An 18441-nucleotide genomic window follows, 5' to 3' on the forward strand; every position below is an offset into this window, starting at 1 on the left:
TTATGTTCTTTCTCCAAGCTTGTACTTTCTTAACACTAATGACAAACCACAGTCAGGATGTAGATAGACTCTTTTATCAGGTTTAAGGGAATAAAAAGGAGAATATTGATCATTTTATGCTGCCCATGGTGTGGCTTAATCATCACTTTAATGCACTAAAAATTAGGGACAAGGTCAAAACATTTTTCAAAAAAAAAAAAAAAAGGAGAAAGAAATGAAAGAAAGATGAATTATTGAATATTTTCTGTCAGTGTATGAAGAAAAAGACGAGATCTGTAGGAAATGCTGCGGCATTTGTTCACCTTTATACTGACTGAGCTCTTTAAATGTTCTTTCACTGCTTATAATGAATACCGGCTGATGTGACAACTAGGTGATAAGTAGCCTGGAAGGTTAGCAGCATTCAATAAGAAAAACTGAGTCAACCTTTTAAAGAGCATGCAGCAAGGAAAGATGAAGTCACTGCTCACTACTAGTAAGGCCTCTGTGTAATATCTCAGAGTGCCAAAAGTCAATAAAATATGTAATATAAGTAAATATGAGGTTACTTTATTATCACCGACCAAAGAATGCCACATTTTTTATTGATCATCTTTTCAAAGGGCCACATGGAGCTATTGACTCGTGCGCTGTTATTTTGTGTCTTTATATTAAACGCAGTTATAATTTTCTTTGCATTTGATCCGTTTTATTCATGTGTGGTTTTGGCAGGTTTTTTTCATCATTACATCCCTTCTGGAAAAATAAAGGCTTGCAATAAAAAAGGAAAATTAAATTCAGTTAAATGGTACTGTTCTCGTGTGTGTGTCAAGTGTGTGTAGTCGGAATAAGTATGTTCTAATTGCAAGAAGAAGGAAACATGGTTCACCATTTTATCAAATGTACCAGTCTCCAAGAAGGACCTATTATATTATATTATATTATATTATATTATATTATCTGTAGGTTCTGGTCTTCTAGAGGGGAAATAAGCATTTATTAATTTGTTGTGAGAACATCCAGGCCTTCACATTATGGCAGACCAGCTCTATTACATTTTAGAAACTAACAGACTCAGTTTTAGAGCTACAGAAATGTATTTTGCCTTCAGTGGATAAATATAAAAACCCTTCCAATTTAAGGCTAAATATGAGAGTTTCAGTCCCTTTATTTCCTCCATGAGTCTTCAATTGATGAGTGCTTTGTAAGGTCTGGTAGTCCAGCGAATATTGTCCCTTGTTCATTTACTGGAGATTGGAAATGGTTCAAGAACAGAATGACCCGTCCTGCCAGAAGATGTACAGACAAGCTCATGTACATATAACTGAAAACTGAATTGGTTGCTCTTTGAAAATAACAGTGTTTGTTTAAGGGAGGTAAGCTGATTTAGAAAGAAAGAAAGTAAACATAGTATTTGCAGTAAAGGTCTTTTTATAGCCTTGATGCTATTCTATATGAATTAAAGGCAACCTATTTGGATCAGGTCCAGGTATGTATTTCTTTTGTTGGACAGAGCAGCTTTGCATGCCCTCCAAGTCATCCAAGTCTTTTTAGCTCCACCCTCCCTCAAAGCCAACTTCCTTCCAAACAGCTCTGCTCTGTATGATATCATGCAAAACCAAGAATAAAATTCTATATATAAATAAAATGCATATGCTCATCTCATTATTTGAAACTATGGCCACCTTTAACATAAACGTCCACCATTATAAGTATGTAATATATAAGAAAAGTAAAAAAAAAACCAAACAAACAGTTGTTTAAAAGAAAGCTCTCCTGATATTGGGACTGATAAAAATGCCAGTGTTGTGTTTGAATCTTTGTTTACCCCAATAATCAAACCAGCAAAACGACTTTCAGATTCATTCTTTCGAGTATGTGATTCATTAGAGATTCAACAGTTATTTCTCTACTAATAACAGAAATGTGTACAGATTCTTGTCATACATAGTTTTAATCGCAGATGTCAGTAATGCCTTTGAAAAAAAATGAATATTAAAAATCAAACTTAGATTTGCAAGCATGGAAAAAGACATTCAAGGAAAGGAGGCAATGCAAAGAACACTTGTCTGCATATAGCACTTTGCAAGAGTCTTGAGTCTTCTTTATGGTTTACTAGGAAAATGGGAAAATGCTGCAGCATTATACTGAAACATAGGAATACAGCATATACTATCACCACAGCCTGAACCCTTTTAGGCAACTTCATTGTAATTTTTTAAGCAGACCTCGGGAATACTTCTCCAGGCTTCTTGAAGGACATTCTTCTTTGGATGTAGAAGGACTGGACTGAAAGTAAAACATTGAAAAACCTTCAGAAAGTCCAGAGAACTATTCATAAGTCTCAAGAAATCTTTAAAAAGTCTGCATCTTAAGAGGCAAAATACAATGAAATGAGGGATGTAGCTCAAGACTTTTGCACTATTATTATCATGACTATTATTATTATTAATCATGGTAATAATTTTATATTACTATAGGTAACTTGTTTTACTTTCAGTATCCACTGCTGTGAATTTATGTCAGAAGAGCTGCACAGAAATGTTTGGCTGTATTTCAAGCTTTGCTCTGGGGAGCACACTCCTGCTCACTCAGCTGTTGGAGCTGCTGCATTTCAGTTAGCCAAAACAACTTCTTGTTTTGTACATGCAGGGGACCTGCGGGATTACTACACATTTTATAACATGTTGTCAGAGTCAAAGTATGCTGGTAGAGTCAGAGTTTCTGCACTGAGGGACTGCAACAAAGAGAGGCTGCTGCCTAAAAGCACCACCAGTAGCTGGGACTATAAAGGCCGAGCTGTCCCCAGCCGACTGGATGCGTCTGTGCTTAACCTCATCGCGCTGCAGTAAGGTCTTCTCTGGACTCTGTCTTTTTATGCCATTGCTGACAACAGCACTGAAAGAATGTGTGTGGAGTATAAAGAGGCTCAAAATTTTCCTGGGTGCCAAACTGAAGGAAACTATCACTGCTGGACAGCAAGAACTATTACTTGGATTTAAAAAATGACTTCTTGAGTATTTCTGCAGTGATTTAAACAAGGTGTGCATCAGTCATGGTTTTTCAGTTTTGATCATGCTTAGCCTCGGGCGATTCTCTGTGATCCCTTTTCATTGCTGTCAGTTTAACTTCCTCCCTTTGTTGGTTTTCTCCTCAATTTCCTCCACCACCTGTTCTTGATCAGTTAATCGCTCTCCCCAGCGTACACACTCCCCTGTTTCCCTCGCCAGATTGTCTTGTCACTGTCCAGTCAAGCTTCCAAGTGGATATTCCTTGAGCTAGATTTGACTCCTTGTGTTTTTCTTTCCCAGTATTTATCCCATGTGGGGTTTTTTCCCCTATTTTAAATTTTTCTTGCATGTTTTTCATAGTGTGACTCTGCTCACGTGTGACCTTTCACCAGAATCATCTGCCTTACTGACTGGGAACCCATGTATGACCATTGGTAACTTTGAAAATAAGCTTTTGATTTGATATTTTGCATTGTTTCGTGTTTTTGGTTTGTTTGTTTGCTTCCCTCATTGAATTGATACATCATCAGATGGTCATCATCATCTTTGGTGTCATTACATCACACAGTAAGTTCAACTACAGTCAGTCAAAGAAGACACTGATACACTGAGATAAAATAATAAAGTAACCACCTGATCATTGCAACACCCACAACTTGATGTCTATTTTTTACGATTGCAAACTTTTAGAAGCAGTGAAACTGGATCCAAGTTATTCTATAGGTTGCATGAATAAATTATTATAAATTATTATTATTATTATTATTATTATGTTTGTTTGTTGCATTATCAGAAATGCATTATATTATTTGGTGTTTATGGCTAAGACAGGCTAGTATAAGGATATCTTACTCGGTTTACTTGGTTATTACAAATGTGGTTATTATTGTGTTGGTGGGACAGGATGCTTTCTGCAGTTAGACATTAAAGGTTGCAGCCAAGTAAATGTACTTTGGTTTGAGTGTTTGCTTCATTCATACTGGCAGCCAAGTAGAAAAACATTTGTCAGCTTCGTGGTTGAAATAACAACTAGTAGATTTAGAGAATATCAGATGGCTACAAGTTCTCCTGCGTGAAGATGTGCCAAAAAATAAGTGCCAAAATGGCTCCAAAGCCACCATTGCTGGCAGTTTACTAGAAGTAAAATCCAAGAGTACAACTAATTACAAGAGGCATACACAGTATGACCTGGTCTGTTTATTTATACATGCTTTAAATTAGAAGCCCATTATCTTTAGGCTTCTGTATATTTGGAATGATTATGGGTCTAGAAATAGGTATAAGCCACATGAGAATAATGTGTGAATGCTTGTCCTTGAGTATATTTTTGTCATTGTGTGTCAAAATAATGTGAACATTGTGAAATATGGTACAGTACACGCAGGATCTCTGAAGTGGAGAGTTCCAGTTTGTAGAGAATGCTGAAGTGGTAATTAAGGACTCATGCAACCAGCACAGACTGACATTCATCTAATTAGAACAAAGACACTGTGACACTGGAAGGTATTTTTGTAAAACATGCACACCTGGTGGCCCGAAGTGATACTGAAATGTTTTGATCCAACCTAATGTCTCTCACAGAAAAGTGACAAATTGTTCTTACCTCCAAGTTATCACATATTGATATTTGGGCTACGTCCACACGTACACGGGTATTTTTGAATACGGAGATTTTCCGTTTTCATTTAAAAAAATAATCCCGTCCACACGTAAACGCAGAAATGAAGGAAAACGCTGCTAGGAACATGCCAAAGCAACAGGTGGCGATATATTCCTAACCGTGTAGAAATGTTGGCCAATCAGAAGTCTAGAAGCCTCGGTGGGAAATAGTAAACAAAGCTGGGGCATAGAAGCAGAACCGAGTCGTATGTGTGGAGGGACAGTAACTGTGTGTGTATATGTAAGAAAGAGAGAGTAAAATTAACAGTAACAGTATTGTAGAAATTAATTTCACCGAAACAATAACGTGGCGCACAGTGTGACGTCAAAAAAGGCGCACACCTCTGACGCTGCGTTTTCTCCGTTTTTTCTCGTCCACATGCAAATGCAAAAACTGAGTTTACGAAAATATCCACCCTGGCCGGCGTTTTTAGAAATCTCCGTTTTCAGTGACCGAAAACGCCGTTTTCGTGTGGACGAAAGGTGCAAACCCATAGAAAAATCTGCGTTTTCAAAAATACCCGGGTACGTGTGGACGTAGCCTTGGTCAGAACTCATTTCCACTTAGAGGTTAGCCACTTACCATCAACTTTTTTCATCTTCTTGTGTTGTAAACTAGACTTCAATATGCTTGCTGGTGTTTTCACAGAACCATTTAACAAAGGAGGAGAAACCTCTTTGCAAATGGAAGAAATTTGCTCTTTATCATGTGGTTCAAGTTGTTGAAGAGTGTGTGTGTGTGTGTGTGTGTGTGTGTGTATATATATATATATATATATATATATATTAGGGGTGCAACGATACACAAAATTCACGGTTCGGTTCGGTTCGATACTTTGGTGTCACGGTTCGATATTTTTTCGATACAAAAAAAATGTTCATGCCTTTTTAATTTTTCATTTATTAAAATTATAAATTTATATTTTAACTCAAAAGTACAGTTTTTAAATTTAACCCTAACCCTTGTGCGTGTTTTTTATTTTGACAGCGAATGCGCACCTGCGGACCACTTATGTGCAGCCCTGGTTATATAGTTCGTCATATTGCAGCCACAGAAATTATTTTGTCCATGAAACCATAAAGCTGCACTTTCTTTTTGCCTTATAGTCTGATTTGTCATAACTTCTCCGTTTTGTGGTAAGCTTTTCTTTGGCTGTCACTTCTTCACCCTGACCTGTCTTATTTGGCTCAGCAGAACTAAAATATATATATCCTGCTGCTTTTACACACGCACTCACATAAGCTCAGCGATTCTCTGCGCAATCAACCTCACATGTTTAAGCTTGCTGTGGGAGATTTCACTTGTCATGTTTGCATAGTAAGCTAACGATTAATAAGACGATGTCAGAGGAATTGGTGCGCAAATTATCATCACTCACAGATCAGTGCTGTCGCTCTCTATACACAGTTCGCACGATTGCAAAGTGAAAGCAAAAAAACAAGCGCAAATTCAAACGCGATTTCAATATGTCATATATTGACAGTGGCTCACAGATGCCAATGACATAATTACCTAGCTACATTTCTGAAAGAATGCAAAAGCATTGACATATATTTTTCCTTCCTACAATAGCCCGACGGGCAGGGCAGAGATAGATTTTGGTAGCCCGACTGAAAAAAAATCGCTAGCTCCAGGACGTCGGGCTAGCGATATTGCAAGCCCTGTATCTGATTGAGGAATCACTCATCTTTGGAAAAGAGAGTTTATTACAGAGAAATGTCTCTTTCCAAAATAAAAGCTATACTATCCGCTTCTTCTGGGCTATATTCTCAGCAGCATAAGGAGAATCATGTGCTAACAGCTGTCTAAATGACTCGGCTAAAGTTAGTAGCATGCTTGTTGTTTTGGTCTTTGCACTAGGATGATGTCAGTGTAAATGTTCAGTCATATTCGTTGTGTTCCCACTAGTGCTTTCAGGTTAATCTCGTTGAAATGACCTTAACGCCACAACACGGCAAATCTCCGTTAACGAGCTACCGCCGATCGCCCCGTGTGTGGGGCTAGACAGCCAACACGTTAACGAGCTAACTGCGCTAACACACTAGCTCCCACCCATGTAATTGAGCATTGCATGGCACATCCAACATACTGTTTTACTTTAGTCCATGACTTGCTTACCTTCAGGGTCATACGTCACATGAAAACCAAAATAATTCCAAACGCCAGATCTGAATGAGGGTGGGGGAGGTCCATGTGTCTTGCTAGCTTGCCCTGCGCTCTTCCTTCTGACTATGCTGTCTGTGTTGAGCGCTCAGTGGATCTGCGCTCGACAGTGCAGCCTAGGCGGAGTAGTCGAACGAAGATTCACTGAGCGCTCAACACAGACAGCATCGTCGGAAGGAAAGTTGATAAAATAAATTACAAATGTTGTATTGTTCGATACATATGCGTACCGAACCGAAAGCACTGTATCGAACGGTTCAATATCGATACGAATATCGTTGCACCCCTAATATATATATATATATATATATATATATATATATATATTTAAACACCCAGCACGCCCCTGCGGGCGGTTTATCCTTCAAGCACGGGTCCTCTACCAGAGGCCTGGGAGCTTGAGGGTCCTGCGCAGTATCTTAGCTGTTCCCAGGACTGCGCTCTTCTGGACAGAGATCTCTGATGTTGTTCCCGGGATCTGCTGGAGCCACTCGCCTAGCTTGGGAGTCACCGCACCTAGTGCTCCGATTACCACGGGAACCACCGTTACCTTCACCCTCCACATCCTCTCGAGCTCTTCTCTGAGCCCTTGGTATTTCTCCAGCTTCTCGTGTTCCTTCTTCCTGACATTGCTGTCATTCGGAACCGCTACATCGATCACTACGGCCGTCTTCTTCTGTTTGTCTACCACCACTATGTCCGGTTGGTTAGCCACCACCATTTTGTCCGTCTGTATCTGGAAGTCCCACAGGATCTTAGCTCGGTCATTCTCCACCACCCTTGGGGGCATCTCCCATTTTGACCTCGGGACTTCCAGGTTATACTCGGCACAGATGTTCCTGTACACTATGCCGGCCACTTGGTTATGGCGTTCCATGTATGCCTTGCCTGCTAGCATCTTGCACCCTGCTGTTATGTGCTGGATAGTCTCTGGGGCATCTTTACACAGCCTGCACCTGGGGTCTTGCCTGGTGTGATAGACCCCAGCCTCTATGGATCTTGTGCTCAGAGCTTGTTCTTGTGCTGCCATGATTAGTGCCTCTGTGCTGTCTTTCAGTCCAGCTTTGTCCAGCCACTGGTAGGATTTCTGGATATCAGCCACCTCCTCTATCTGCCGGTGGTACATACCGTGCAGGGGCCTGTCCTTCCATGATGGTTCCTTGTTTCCCTCCTCTTTCTTGGGTTTCTGCTGCCTGAGGTATTCACTGAGCACTCGGTCAGTTGGGGCCATCTTCCCAATGTATTCTTGGATGTTCCTTGTCTCATCCTGGACTGTGGTGCTGACACTCACCAGTCCCCGGCCCCCTTCCTTCCGCTTAGCGTACAGCCTCAGGGTGCTGGACTTGGGGTGAAACCCTCCATGCATGGTAAGGAGCTTTCTTGTCTTTATGTCAGTGGCTTCTATCTCCTCCTTTGGCCAGCTTATTACCCCAGCAGGGTACCTGATCACGGGCAGCGCGTACGTGTTGATGGCCCGGATCTTGTTCTTACCATTCAGCTGACTCCTCAGGACTTGCCTGACCCTCTGCAGGTACTTGGTGGTTGCAGCCTTTCTAGCGGCCTCTTCATGGTTCCCATTTGCCTGCGGGATCCCCAGGTACTTGTAACTGTCCTCTATGTCTGCAATGTTGCCTTCTGGTAGTTTAATCCCCTCAGTTCTGACTACCTTCCCTCTCTTTGATACCATCCGACTACACTTCTCCAGTCCGAACGACATTCCAATGTCATTGCTGTATAGCCTGGTAGTGTGGATCAGTGAATCGATGTCTCGTTCACTCTTGGCATACAGCTTGATGTCATCCATGTACAGGAGGTGGCTGACAACTGCTCCGTTCCGTAGTCGGTATCCGTAGCCAGTCTTGTTAATGATCTCACTGAGGGGGTTCAGGTCTATGCAGAACAGCAGTGGGGACAGAGCATCTCCTTGGTAGATCCCGCACTTGATGGTGACTTGTGCTATGGGCTTGGAGTCGGCCTCTAGTGTTGTACGCCACATCCCCATTGAGTTCCTGATGAAGGCTCTTAGGGTCCCATTGATCTTGTACAATTCTAGGCATTCCAGTATCCAGCTGTGGGGCATTGAGTCATAGGCCTTCTTGTAATCAATCCAGGCAGTGCACAGGTTGGTCAGTCTGGTCTTGCAGTCTCGGCTGATTGTTCTGTCTACCAGTAGCTGGTGTTTTGCGCCTCTGGTATTCTTGCCAATTCCTTTCTGTGTCCCGCTCATGTATTGACCCATGTGCCTGTTCATCTTAGCCGATATGATGCCTGACAGGAGCTTCCATGTAGTACTGAGGCAGGTTATTGGTCGGTAGTTGGAGGGGACCGGTCCCTTCTTGGGGTCCTTGGGGATCAGGACCGTCCGGCCTTCAGTTAGCCATTCCGGGTGTCTCTCGTTAACTAGCAGCTGGTTCATTTGTGCTGCCAGACGCTCGTGGAGTGCAGTCAGCTTCTTCAGCCAGTAGGCGTGAACCATGTCGGGCCCTGGTGCTGTCCAACTCTTCATACTGGAGACCTTTTCTTGGATATCTGCCACTGTGATGGTTACTGGACCCTGTTCAGGGAGGTCGCTGTGGTCTGCCCTCAGATCCTCTAGCCACTGAGCATTGCCGTTATGGGTTGCATCCTTCTCCCATATGCTCTTCCAGTATTGCTCCATCTCCAGCCTTGGTGGTGCTGTTCTCTTATTGTTCCCTTGCCACTGAGAGTACACCTTTGCTGGTTCTGTGGAGAACAGCTGGTTTATTCTCCTGCCTTCTATCTCTCTGGTGTACCTCCTCAAGCGGCTGGCCAAGGCTGTGAGTCTTTGCTTGGCAGTTTCCAAGGCCTCAGGTATGGACAGCTTGCTGTATTTCTTAGGCACCTTATTTGTCGCACCTTTCTGCAACTCCGTTAGTTGGCTAACCTCCCTCCGTGCTACTTTGATCTTGCCCTCTAGCCTCCTTCTCCATGGAGGGTACTGCCCCTTGTCGCTGTTCAACTTGTGGCCAAGCATCTCACTGATCACTGCTGCCGTATTGTAGATCAGCTTGTTAGTGTCGGTAATCGTGGTTGTAGGTATTGCCCGTAGTGCTGCATTAACATCATCTAGCAGACCTTCTGAGGGTATTTCACGTAATCTTGGTAACCGGCTACGGGGGATCCAGGTATATATATATATATATATATATATATATATATATATATCCAAATCCCTTTCGCTAAACGTAACCAAGTAGACAAAGTGCCTAAACACAACCAAACCAAATCTATGATTCTGTCCCCACTTAGTGTCATGTCATCTATGAGTACAAACTGTGTCCATAGGTGGGAATAAGATTGCAGATGCAAATGGGGCAATTAGCTTCCTGGGCTCCCCTCAGTGATTTGCATGAACCACTGCTTTCCTGCATTGTAGTGTGGCATCTAACTAGGATGCCTCCTGGACGTTTTCCATGGGAGGTGTTTTAGAGAATAACCAATTGGGAGAGGACCCCGGGGCAGGCCCAGGACATGCTGGAAAGATTATGTCTCTCAGGTGACTTGGGAAGGCTTCATTATCCTCCCGTATGAGCCGAAGGAGGTTTCTGGCGAGAGGGTGCTCTGGGCATCTCTGTTTAGTCTGCTGCCCCTGCAACCCAGACCCTGATAAATGGGAGAAAATGAATGAATATATGGATGGATGGATCAAAGTAAAATAAGTGGGAAAATAGTGGTCCCAAAAAGGATATGAATCCCCTTCTTCTCAAATCGAGAGATTATGCCAACGACATCATTATGCAAATTTGACTCATCTGGCAAAATGGTATTCAGGAGCCTTACCGTGTATGTTACCTGGTGAGAAAGCTTCTCTCCAAGTATTAGCATGTGAAAAGTTGGGACTTAAAACACGTTTTGGGTCTTTTCCATCAAATGGGGGGAAAAAAACAAACACAGAAATACACAAACAAGCAGTATTAAGAGCCAGGGTGCTTCACGACTTTATAGAGCCTTAAACTGACAACAACTTCTTTAGACCCACAGCACATAAGGAGTTTTAACCTCAGAAGCGATGTCGTGCTAAAGATGTCAAACATATGGACGTGCCTCTGGCTTCATGTCCACAACAGATTTTATGCACTTTTTATAAGTTGTGTTGCATAAACAGGGTGAGGATGTGTAACATTTGGAATGGGGATGTGCTGCAAACACATTTAAATTGATGTTCCTGGCTACTTTAGACAATAGCACCCCCAAAGAGCAGCTTATATACTGTGGATGATAAATACTGCATCCTACTCTGTGCTCGAACATCCCAGCAGGGGATTAAAACCTGAACAGGCTATCCTTACAATGGTTTTGCAAATCAGCTGTTTTTTCAACTTTGCAGACTTTGAAATGTTTTTGTACATTTATTGAACTGTTGTCCCCTGGTTGACTCACACTGTTTTGTCCCTGCAGTACCTTGTTAATTGCAACAAATTAACCCAATTATCTTAATGGGACATTACCTCATTATAGAACTATGATTGACCTCAGTTGGAACCAGGTAATTGCGGAAACATCAACAGGTCTCTGGGATAATGTGTGGCAGCCATTAATGCACGACAGAAATATTCCACAAAGATTTAATTTGATATTTTAGAGGTTTTAATATTTCTGGATGATACAGAGACAGAGATATCTGATATATGGTCTCTGTAAAAGACTGAATTTGATTTATTTTTGTTATTTTTTTATTTCATCACAGATTTAAAAACAAAACCCAGCCTGAAGACACTATTACTTCTATAAAGTCAAATTTCGTATACATTATTTTCCCATATGGAAAAGAAATAGAAAAAACGTATAAAAGACTTGCATAAGATTTGGCTTACTTCATATAGTGAATCATGTAAGGCTTATATGATTTACTCATGAAAGTGGCCACTTTCTCATTACTTTCATATATTGTTTTAGTAAGTATCCAAAACATACAAGTTTCATTTATATAATTTTTCAAGGGATCTTATATCTGTTTTCACTCTTGTATGCTTTTCATATAAGTTTCGCACAAGACAGATACAAACTTTATAAGATTTATATATATCTTTTCCATATGGGTTGTGAGACCTAAATGTCAATGACAGTATCAATACTTTTATGAAAGACTACATCTACATTATGGTGCAAGTAGCATTTTTATGTTACTCATATTTCACCTTTTTAACAGTAAAATTCAGTTTGTCTTATAAAATAAATAATTCTATAGATCTGTATTATATTTCTTTAATAATATTTCAATGAAACTTAAAATACATCATTTAGATTATTATATTATTATAAAACAAATCTACAAGGTTCAGAATAAATGGTAGCTAACTTATAAGCGTTAACATGAATAAACATCTGTTTCATTCTGTTATTGTCAGTGGTCCAAAATATTTTTGAATTCTTAACAGACATTTCATTAAATAAATAATATTTTACTTATCACAATAAGGATACTGTAAAACAAAAAGTGATTCATACTCAGCTTCTCTTAAGTGACATAACTTACATACCTGCTGCCCTCCTTTATATTTGTAAATCTGCCAAATTTAAGAGAAAAAAGCAGGCGTCCTGTTTGCTGCTGGTGCAACTAAAGCTCTTTGACCATTTGATAAATTTGCAGAACTTTTTGGGCCATAGTTATGCTTGATCTAAATATAGATTGGCAATTTTCTTCGTGCCCATCTTAGATGATAAATTATATATTTATACAGATATATATTAGTTCCTTAACAACTGCACTGGAGCTCCAGAGGCCACAAAAATTGTTTGATTTACTAATTTAATATGGAGTAATTTAATATGAAAACACAAAACAAGAGTGTAATCATTCATCATTTGATATTTTCAATCTATTGATCCAGAAATCTATCCCATAACTCTATCACAGCTCAGGCAGCAATTATTAATAATTTAGCCACCTACATGTTTACCACAAGGAAACAAGAGGTTCACTTGATTGCATCTCTAAACCTTTTCTTTCATAGAAATTACACACTTAAAGAAAATCCTTTGTGCCTGAAAATGGCTTCAATGTATCTCTACACCCCCTTAAATATGTGCAGATCTATGCATCTATGAATATGCAAATTGTTCTTTGCTTCGGTCTCCACCGTCCCTCCACCAAGAGCATACCTGCTCACCTCCGACTCTGCAGAAACCATTTGAAAGTATGCAGTGGGAAGTTATATAATTGGAGCACTTTAATAGTTCGTGCTCAAACTGAAAAACAATACTGAACAATAACAAGAAGAGTTGTTGTGGGTTGTCTTCATGGGAATTTTATGTATCAGTCTTTATGGTAGAAGTGGAGTGATAATTACTAAAATGAGCCTTAACAAACAGATCAAAATGTTCTGCCAGTGTTATATTAGCTGAACCTTGACTCCTGAAGCCTGCTTTGAATAGACAGCCATACCCTGGAGTTGTTTGAAATTATTCCATAGGTTTGTTATTTATAAACAGATGTCTGAATCTTTGTTTTTGAGGCTGCAATTCGTCCACTGCACTCGCTTTGTAGTAAAGGAGTGGTCAGTGGCCCCAAGTCTGCCTACCCAGCACAACCTATAAGTGCTTGGTCATAGAGCTGAAGATACCACCAGTATTATTTATCTGGTAGACCTTTCTTGCAGATCCTGCTTGAGTCTACTGTTTTTAATTGTAAATATTTGACCAACAGAACACAACTACCCATTACCTTTTTGGTATTTTAGCTTTCAAAACAGTTGAAAAAATGTTCTTTTATAAATTGTATCAGATTTATTTTCTCATTAATTGAAGGTTATCATGGTACCTCATGGTAGGTACACTTTAATGTGGGAATCAGTCTAAACTATAAAGAAATCATATAGCTGAATTATCAAAAAAAAAAACTTGACTATTTGCCACACAGACACAGAGTGAGACATCAGTTTCTGTACCATAATGGTCACAGCAAGGGAGCGGTACAGAAACTGTCCCGCTCTGCCACTGTCATTTCATGGCAACTGCTCACCTGTGGTGTTGGCTCTTTTGTCTCATTTATCACTTTATTCATCCCTTTTCTTTCTTTTTCTTTTTACTAATATTTGAAACATGTTAGCAACTATTAATAATATTTTGTATATTTTTTCTATCTAATTTTTTCACATTACAATTTTTTAATAATCCTCTATTCTAATAAAGTTTAAATGAATGGGCTTTAAAATGTTCATCCAAGGTGTATATGTCATTTCACTTATCTATCAAATTTAGAAAATACAACTTTTTCATTTCTAACATTTTAGCCAAAACTAATTTTTTTTTTTTTTTTGGGGGGGGGGTCCTTTAGATGCCTAACAAATGGTATGTTAATTCCTCAGCAAGCTTTGTCCACCTTTTTAGTTAGCAGTTCTTTTTTGTTATAAAATATTTGTTAAAAATGTCCTAAATTGCAAGTTTGTTCACTATATGTCTTTCAGAGGTGCTTAATTAATATTTGTTCTTCAATGCTGTAACACGTAGAGGCTGTGCTGCACATGCAAAAATTACTCTGCACAGCAGCCTGCAGCTTAACATGTAGTTGAGGAAAATGTTTCTAAGATAAATTTGGTATTGGATGAGTGTTTACCCTTTATTAAAAATAACGATATTTTGTTTTCTTTAGGGACCTACAGAGAAAATTACGTGTTTTTGATGATTCAGCAAAACCTGATATTGTGGTCAGGGATAATTCCTGCAAGAATATCTTTACATAGCAACTAGTCAGGTTTAGGGGATGATTGTGTTTTATTAAACAATAAAACACAATCTTCTGTGCTAATTTAGTAAATTTGCTTGTGAGATTTCTGGCTAGGATCTCCGTGAAACATCCTCTCTCCTTGGCTGGTCAGCTGTGCAGCCATGACTAGATTCACAATTTTTAGCAGCCAATTTGATTTCCTGCCTGCCAAATTACTTTTTGGATCACAGAAGTCGGATCAAACGCAGGTGGGCTACCTTCCAGAGTGGCTAGTAGACCTGACAGACTTAAAGCCAAAGTCATAATGCACACAAACACCCACTCTCATGTGCACAGCCTGCCACCCACACACACAGAGATACACACACTCAGAAACTCTCTCTGTGTCTTGATGGCGAATATTTCATGGCTCATTTGTCTGAGTGTCTGAACAACAGAAAGCAAGAGAGACAGAGAGATAAAAACTAATGATAGAGACATGAAGAGAGAGGATGAATAATAGAAAGAAAAGATGAGAGGGAGTGCGAATAATAATGAAAAGAGAAGATGAGACAGTAGAGGGAGAATGGGTGTTGAAGTAATGATGCAGGAATAACATCCTCCTTATTGTCTCAGTGTATCTATGTGTCTCCTATCTTAGTCTTATTCTGTCTCTTCCCCTTGCCTCTCCATATCTCCGTCTTTCTTTGGCGGTCTCTCATCTTTCAAGTCATTTCATCATCAGCCATGCGGCAGAGACAAGGCCGAGTCAAAAATCACTCAGAGACATTTTTTTTTCTTCAGATTTTCACTTGAACCAAGACCGCAAAGGACCTCTTTGTGGTTTACATCAATGGATAACTTACTAAACATGCCTACTGAAGATGATCCATGACACAAACACATAACAACCAAACAGAGATTAAACAATCAGAAGCAGCCAGAAAATGACCACAAAGAGATACAAAATCACTACAAAAAGATAGGAAATATCGGCACATAGAGAAAGGAAATTACCATAAGAAGAAAAAAAATGATAATATAACACGGTAAAATGGCAATGCAGACACTTAAAAAAAACCAAATACATAAAATAACAACCAAATCACTCAAGAAGTGAAATATGAGCACAAAGAGATTCTAAATGACTACAAAGACAACCAAAATTGACAAAAAATTGTCTTAAAAAAGAAGCAGAATTGCCATAATTGTCCATGAAATGGTGCAAAATGACCAAGGAAGGCATGCATTTACAACAGAGCAACACAAAATGACAAAAGAAAATGGTCAAATGAACAGCAACACTATATAAAATTACATCAAATAAACACAATGTGTTGCAAAGCATGACCAAAAAACAAAATGCCAATCAATAGACAAAAAGTAACTAAAAGGATGTGCTACTGACAAAATGGAAATGGAATGGCCACAAAGAAATGATCATCATTACAAACAGAAAAATGGGTGTGCATTATCCATAATTAGACACAAATTACCCTAATGAGATGCTAAATTGCAATACACTTAAATCCTAGCAAAGTAGCAAAAAAATGGACACAAAGAAACTGAAAATGATTATGCAGACAGTCCTAATCTCCAAAAACAGACACAAAATGACTGCAAAGAGATGTAAAGTGATAAACTAGATGCAAGCTGCAAAATTTCTACAAAGAAACCTCAAATGTCTACAGACTATAATGACTGAAAGGAGAAGCAAAAGTGCTTTAAAGGGATTCAAAATTACCACAAAGAATGCAAAAGCATGACAAATGGCCTACCACGAAACCTTAAAGTGACAGTAAATTGCAGCAAATTTGACAAAAAAAAAGACATATAAAGCAGCCATAAAGTTACATCACAAAAAGATAAGATTAAAAAAAAAACAAAAAAAAAAACAATTGCAAAGATACAATGCAGCAACTGAGAGAAATGGAAGTGAGTCCAAAATATGCCAAGGGAGATACAAAATGTCAATAAAGTGCCTTCAGAGAAAGCCAAAATACCAAAGAAATACAAAACAACTATTTAACTATTGTGGCAACAAAAAGAAGAAAATTTATGTTGAAGTATTTTTTTTTTATGTCTGCAAATAGAAACCAAAAGAAGGCAGTGAGGTGGCTATATAGCCTTAAAATGACTCAAACATGAAACAACCACAGGAATAGTTCATTGGCCAAAAGCAGTCCAGAACCAAAAAGAGAAACAAAATGAATGCATAACCATAAAATGAAATGAGAAACAACTACAGAAATAAGTCACAAAAAGAGAACTGAGACTCAAAATGACCACAATCAGAATTTAAAAAACAGACACAGAATGGACCCAATGAAAAAAGCCACAAATAAATATTAAATAGCTACAAAGAGAAAGACAATGACAATAAACTATAAAAAAAAATAGAAACATAATTCAAAAGTACGGAGCAATGTAAAAGAGTGTCCCTTTTTTTCAGGGTATTTATCGGGGGGGGGGGGTATGGTTTTTATCGTTAACCCTGTTTCCCTGGGTCTGTTCCCGTGTATTATGAATAAATCTTCCTTTTTTTGATACCGGTACTGGTTTTATTTTGTTGGAGATTATGTACCAGAATTTCAGGAGCAGGACCACGCCTCCAAACACGCTCCTTCCGGTTGTCGTCTATATAGGTTCCCCCAGTTCTGCAAGCTCTTCATTCTCGTTTACGTTCCCCACCCTCCCTCTGCCAGGACCTGCCGGGCCCGGGCGCCGTTGCCAGTCCTCTTCGAGGCCTTCCCCAAACTGCAGCTCAATTCATGTCCAAGCATTCACCTTTACCTACTAAAACACTGTCAAACCTAAAATGAGGATGTGGGCCCAGCTAGTGAATTGTATTTATCTGCAACACCTTAAAGGCCGGTCCGTGAAAATATTGTCGGACATAAACCGGTCCGTGGCGCAAAAAAGGTTGGGGACTGCTGTTTTAGTTGACCTATCCGCTTGTCTTGTGTTCACATTTGATCTTCACAACTGTTTCAAGAAATCAATTCCACTCTCAAATATAACACAGCAAAATGCACATAGGTTTCCCCCTTGCAGGCACCTTTCTCTCACAGCTAATTTAAAATGAGTGGATTCATATGTTGCAGACATTGGCTCTACATCTCCAGGGAGGTTCTTAGGCTACACGTTACTTTACTCTAACTTTAATGCTAGTCTTAATTAACACCCCGCAGGCATCACCGGCTTCTCTTTTCTTACATGGACTGAAGCGATCAAAATATGTGTGTCTTTGTCCTGTTACGCCTGTTTTGAATTGCTTAATTCCAAAACACAGAGCTACAGTGAGGCTCAGAGGAACAGGAAATCAGTTGCTTGTCTGAGGAGCTAGTTCCTTTAATAGGAGTTTGACATCCTCGAATCATGACTTCTTTCTTCTCAGCTTCTCCCTCTGACCCACCCCTTTCCTCCTCATCCTCCACCTCCTTGTTCTCCTCCTCCTCCTCCTTTTCTTCCTCCCCTCCACCGCCTCATTACGTGCTGCTTTAATTAGCCTGTCTGATATTGCAACCGGACTTCAGAGAAGCGGCAAGAGATGAAGATAGAGAGATAGAGACAGGGACGGAGGAAGGAATAAGTAAAGAGGGTTTTTGAAGTCGACAGTGTACTTTGTGGGTTAATTACACAGCTTTTCCCTCCCACTTCTCTTTCACTTTTTACTGTTGTCAAATGATAAGTGCATGTAGGGATGTTGGACTAAAACTGACAACAAGCATACGTTTGACACACTCCCAAACCATCTGCTGAAGTCCTCAGAATTAAACATAATTCAGTTGTTAATAGTTTAAACAAATTTAGACATTTGGAATTTGTTTCTCTTTTATATTACCTCATTAAAACTAGTGGACTGACTAGAGGCTGTAGTTAAAAAAATGCACTAAAATGCAAGTAACACAAGCATAAAAGCAGTATAAAAGTAGATCAACAGAAACATTGCACTTCTTACA

The 18441-nt window shown here is 39.5% G+C and overlaps 1 protein-coding gene across 2 annotated transcripts in view; it reads right to left on the bottom strand.

Moving 5' to 3' along the window:
• Window positions 1-18441, bottom strand: part of LOC309720171 (uncharacterized protein) — a 90488-nt gene that overhangs the window by 35789 nt on the left and 36258 nt on the right. Inside the window, exon 1 of one of the 2 annotated variants that reach the window (XM_082556815.1) lies at window positions 6769-6940. The exons of the other annotated variant lie outside the window; for it this stretch is intronic. Within the exon in view, the coding sequence (XP_082412941.1) occupies window positions 6769-6780 (12 nt within the window). The 5' untranslated portion in view covers window positions 6781-6940. Of the gene's footprint in view, window positions 1-6768; window positions 6941-18441 lie in introns of those variants that run through there. 2 annotated transcript variants of the gene reach the window in all.

Source organism: Aulonocara stuartgranti (assembly GCF_965226115.1).
Source record: "Aulonocara stuartgranti genome assembly, chromosome: 13".
NCBI classification, from domain to species: domain Eukaryota; kingdom Metazoa; phylum Chordata; class Actinopteri; order Cichliformes; family Cichlidae; genus Aulonocara; species Aulonocara stuartgranti.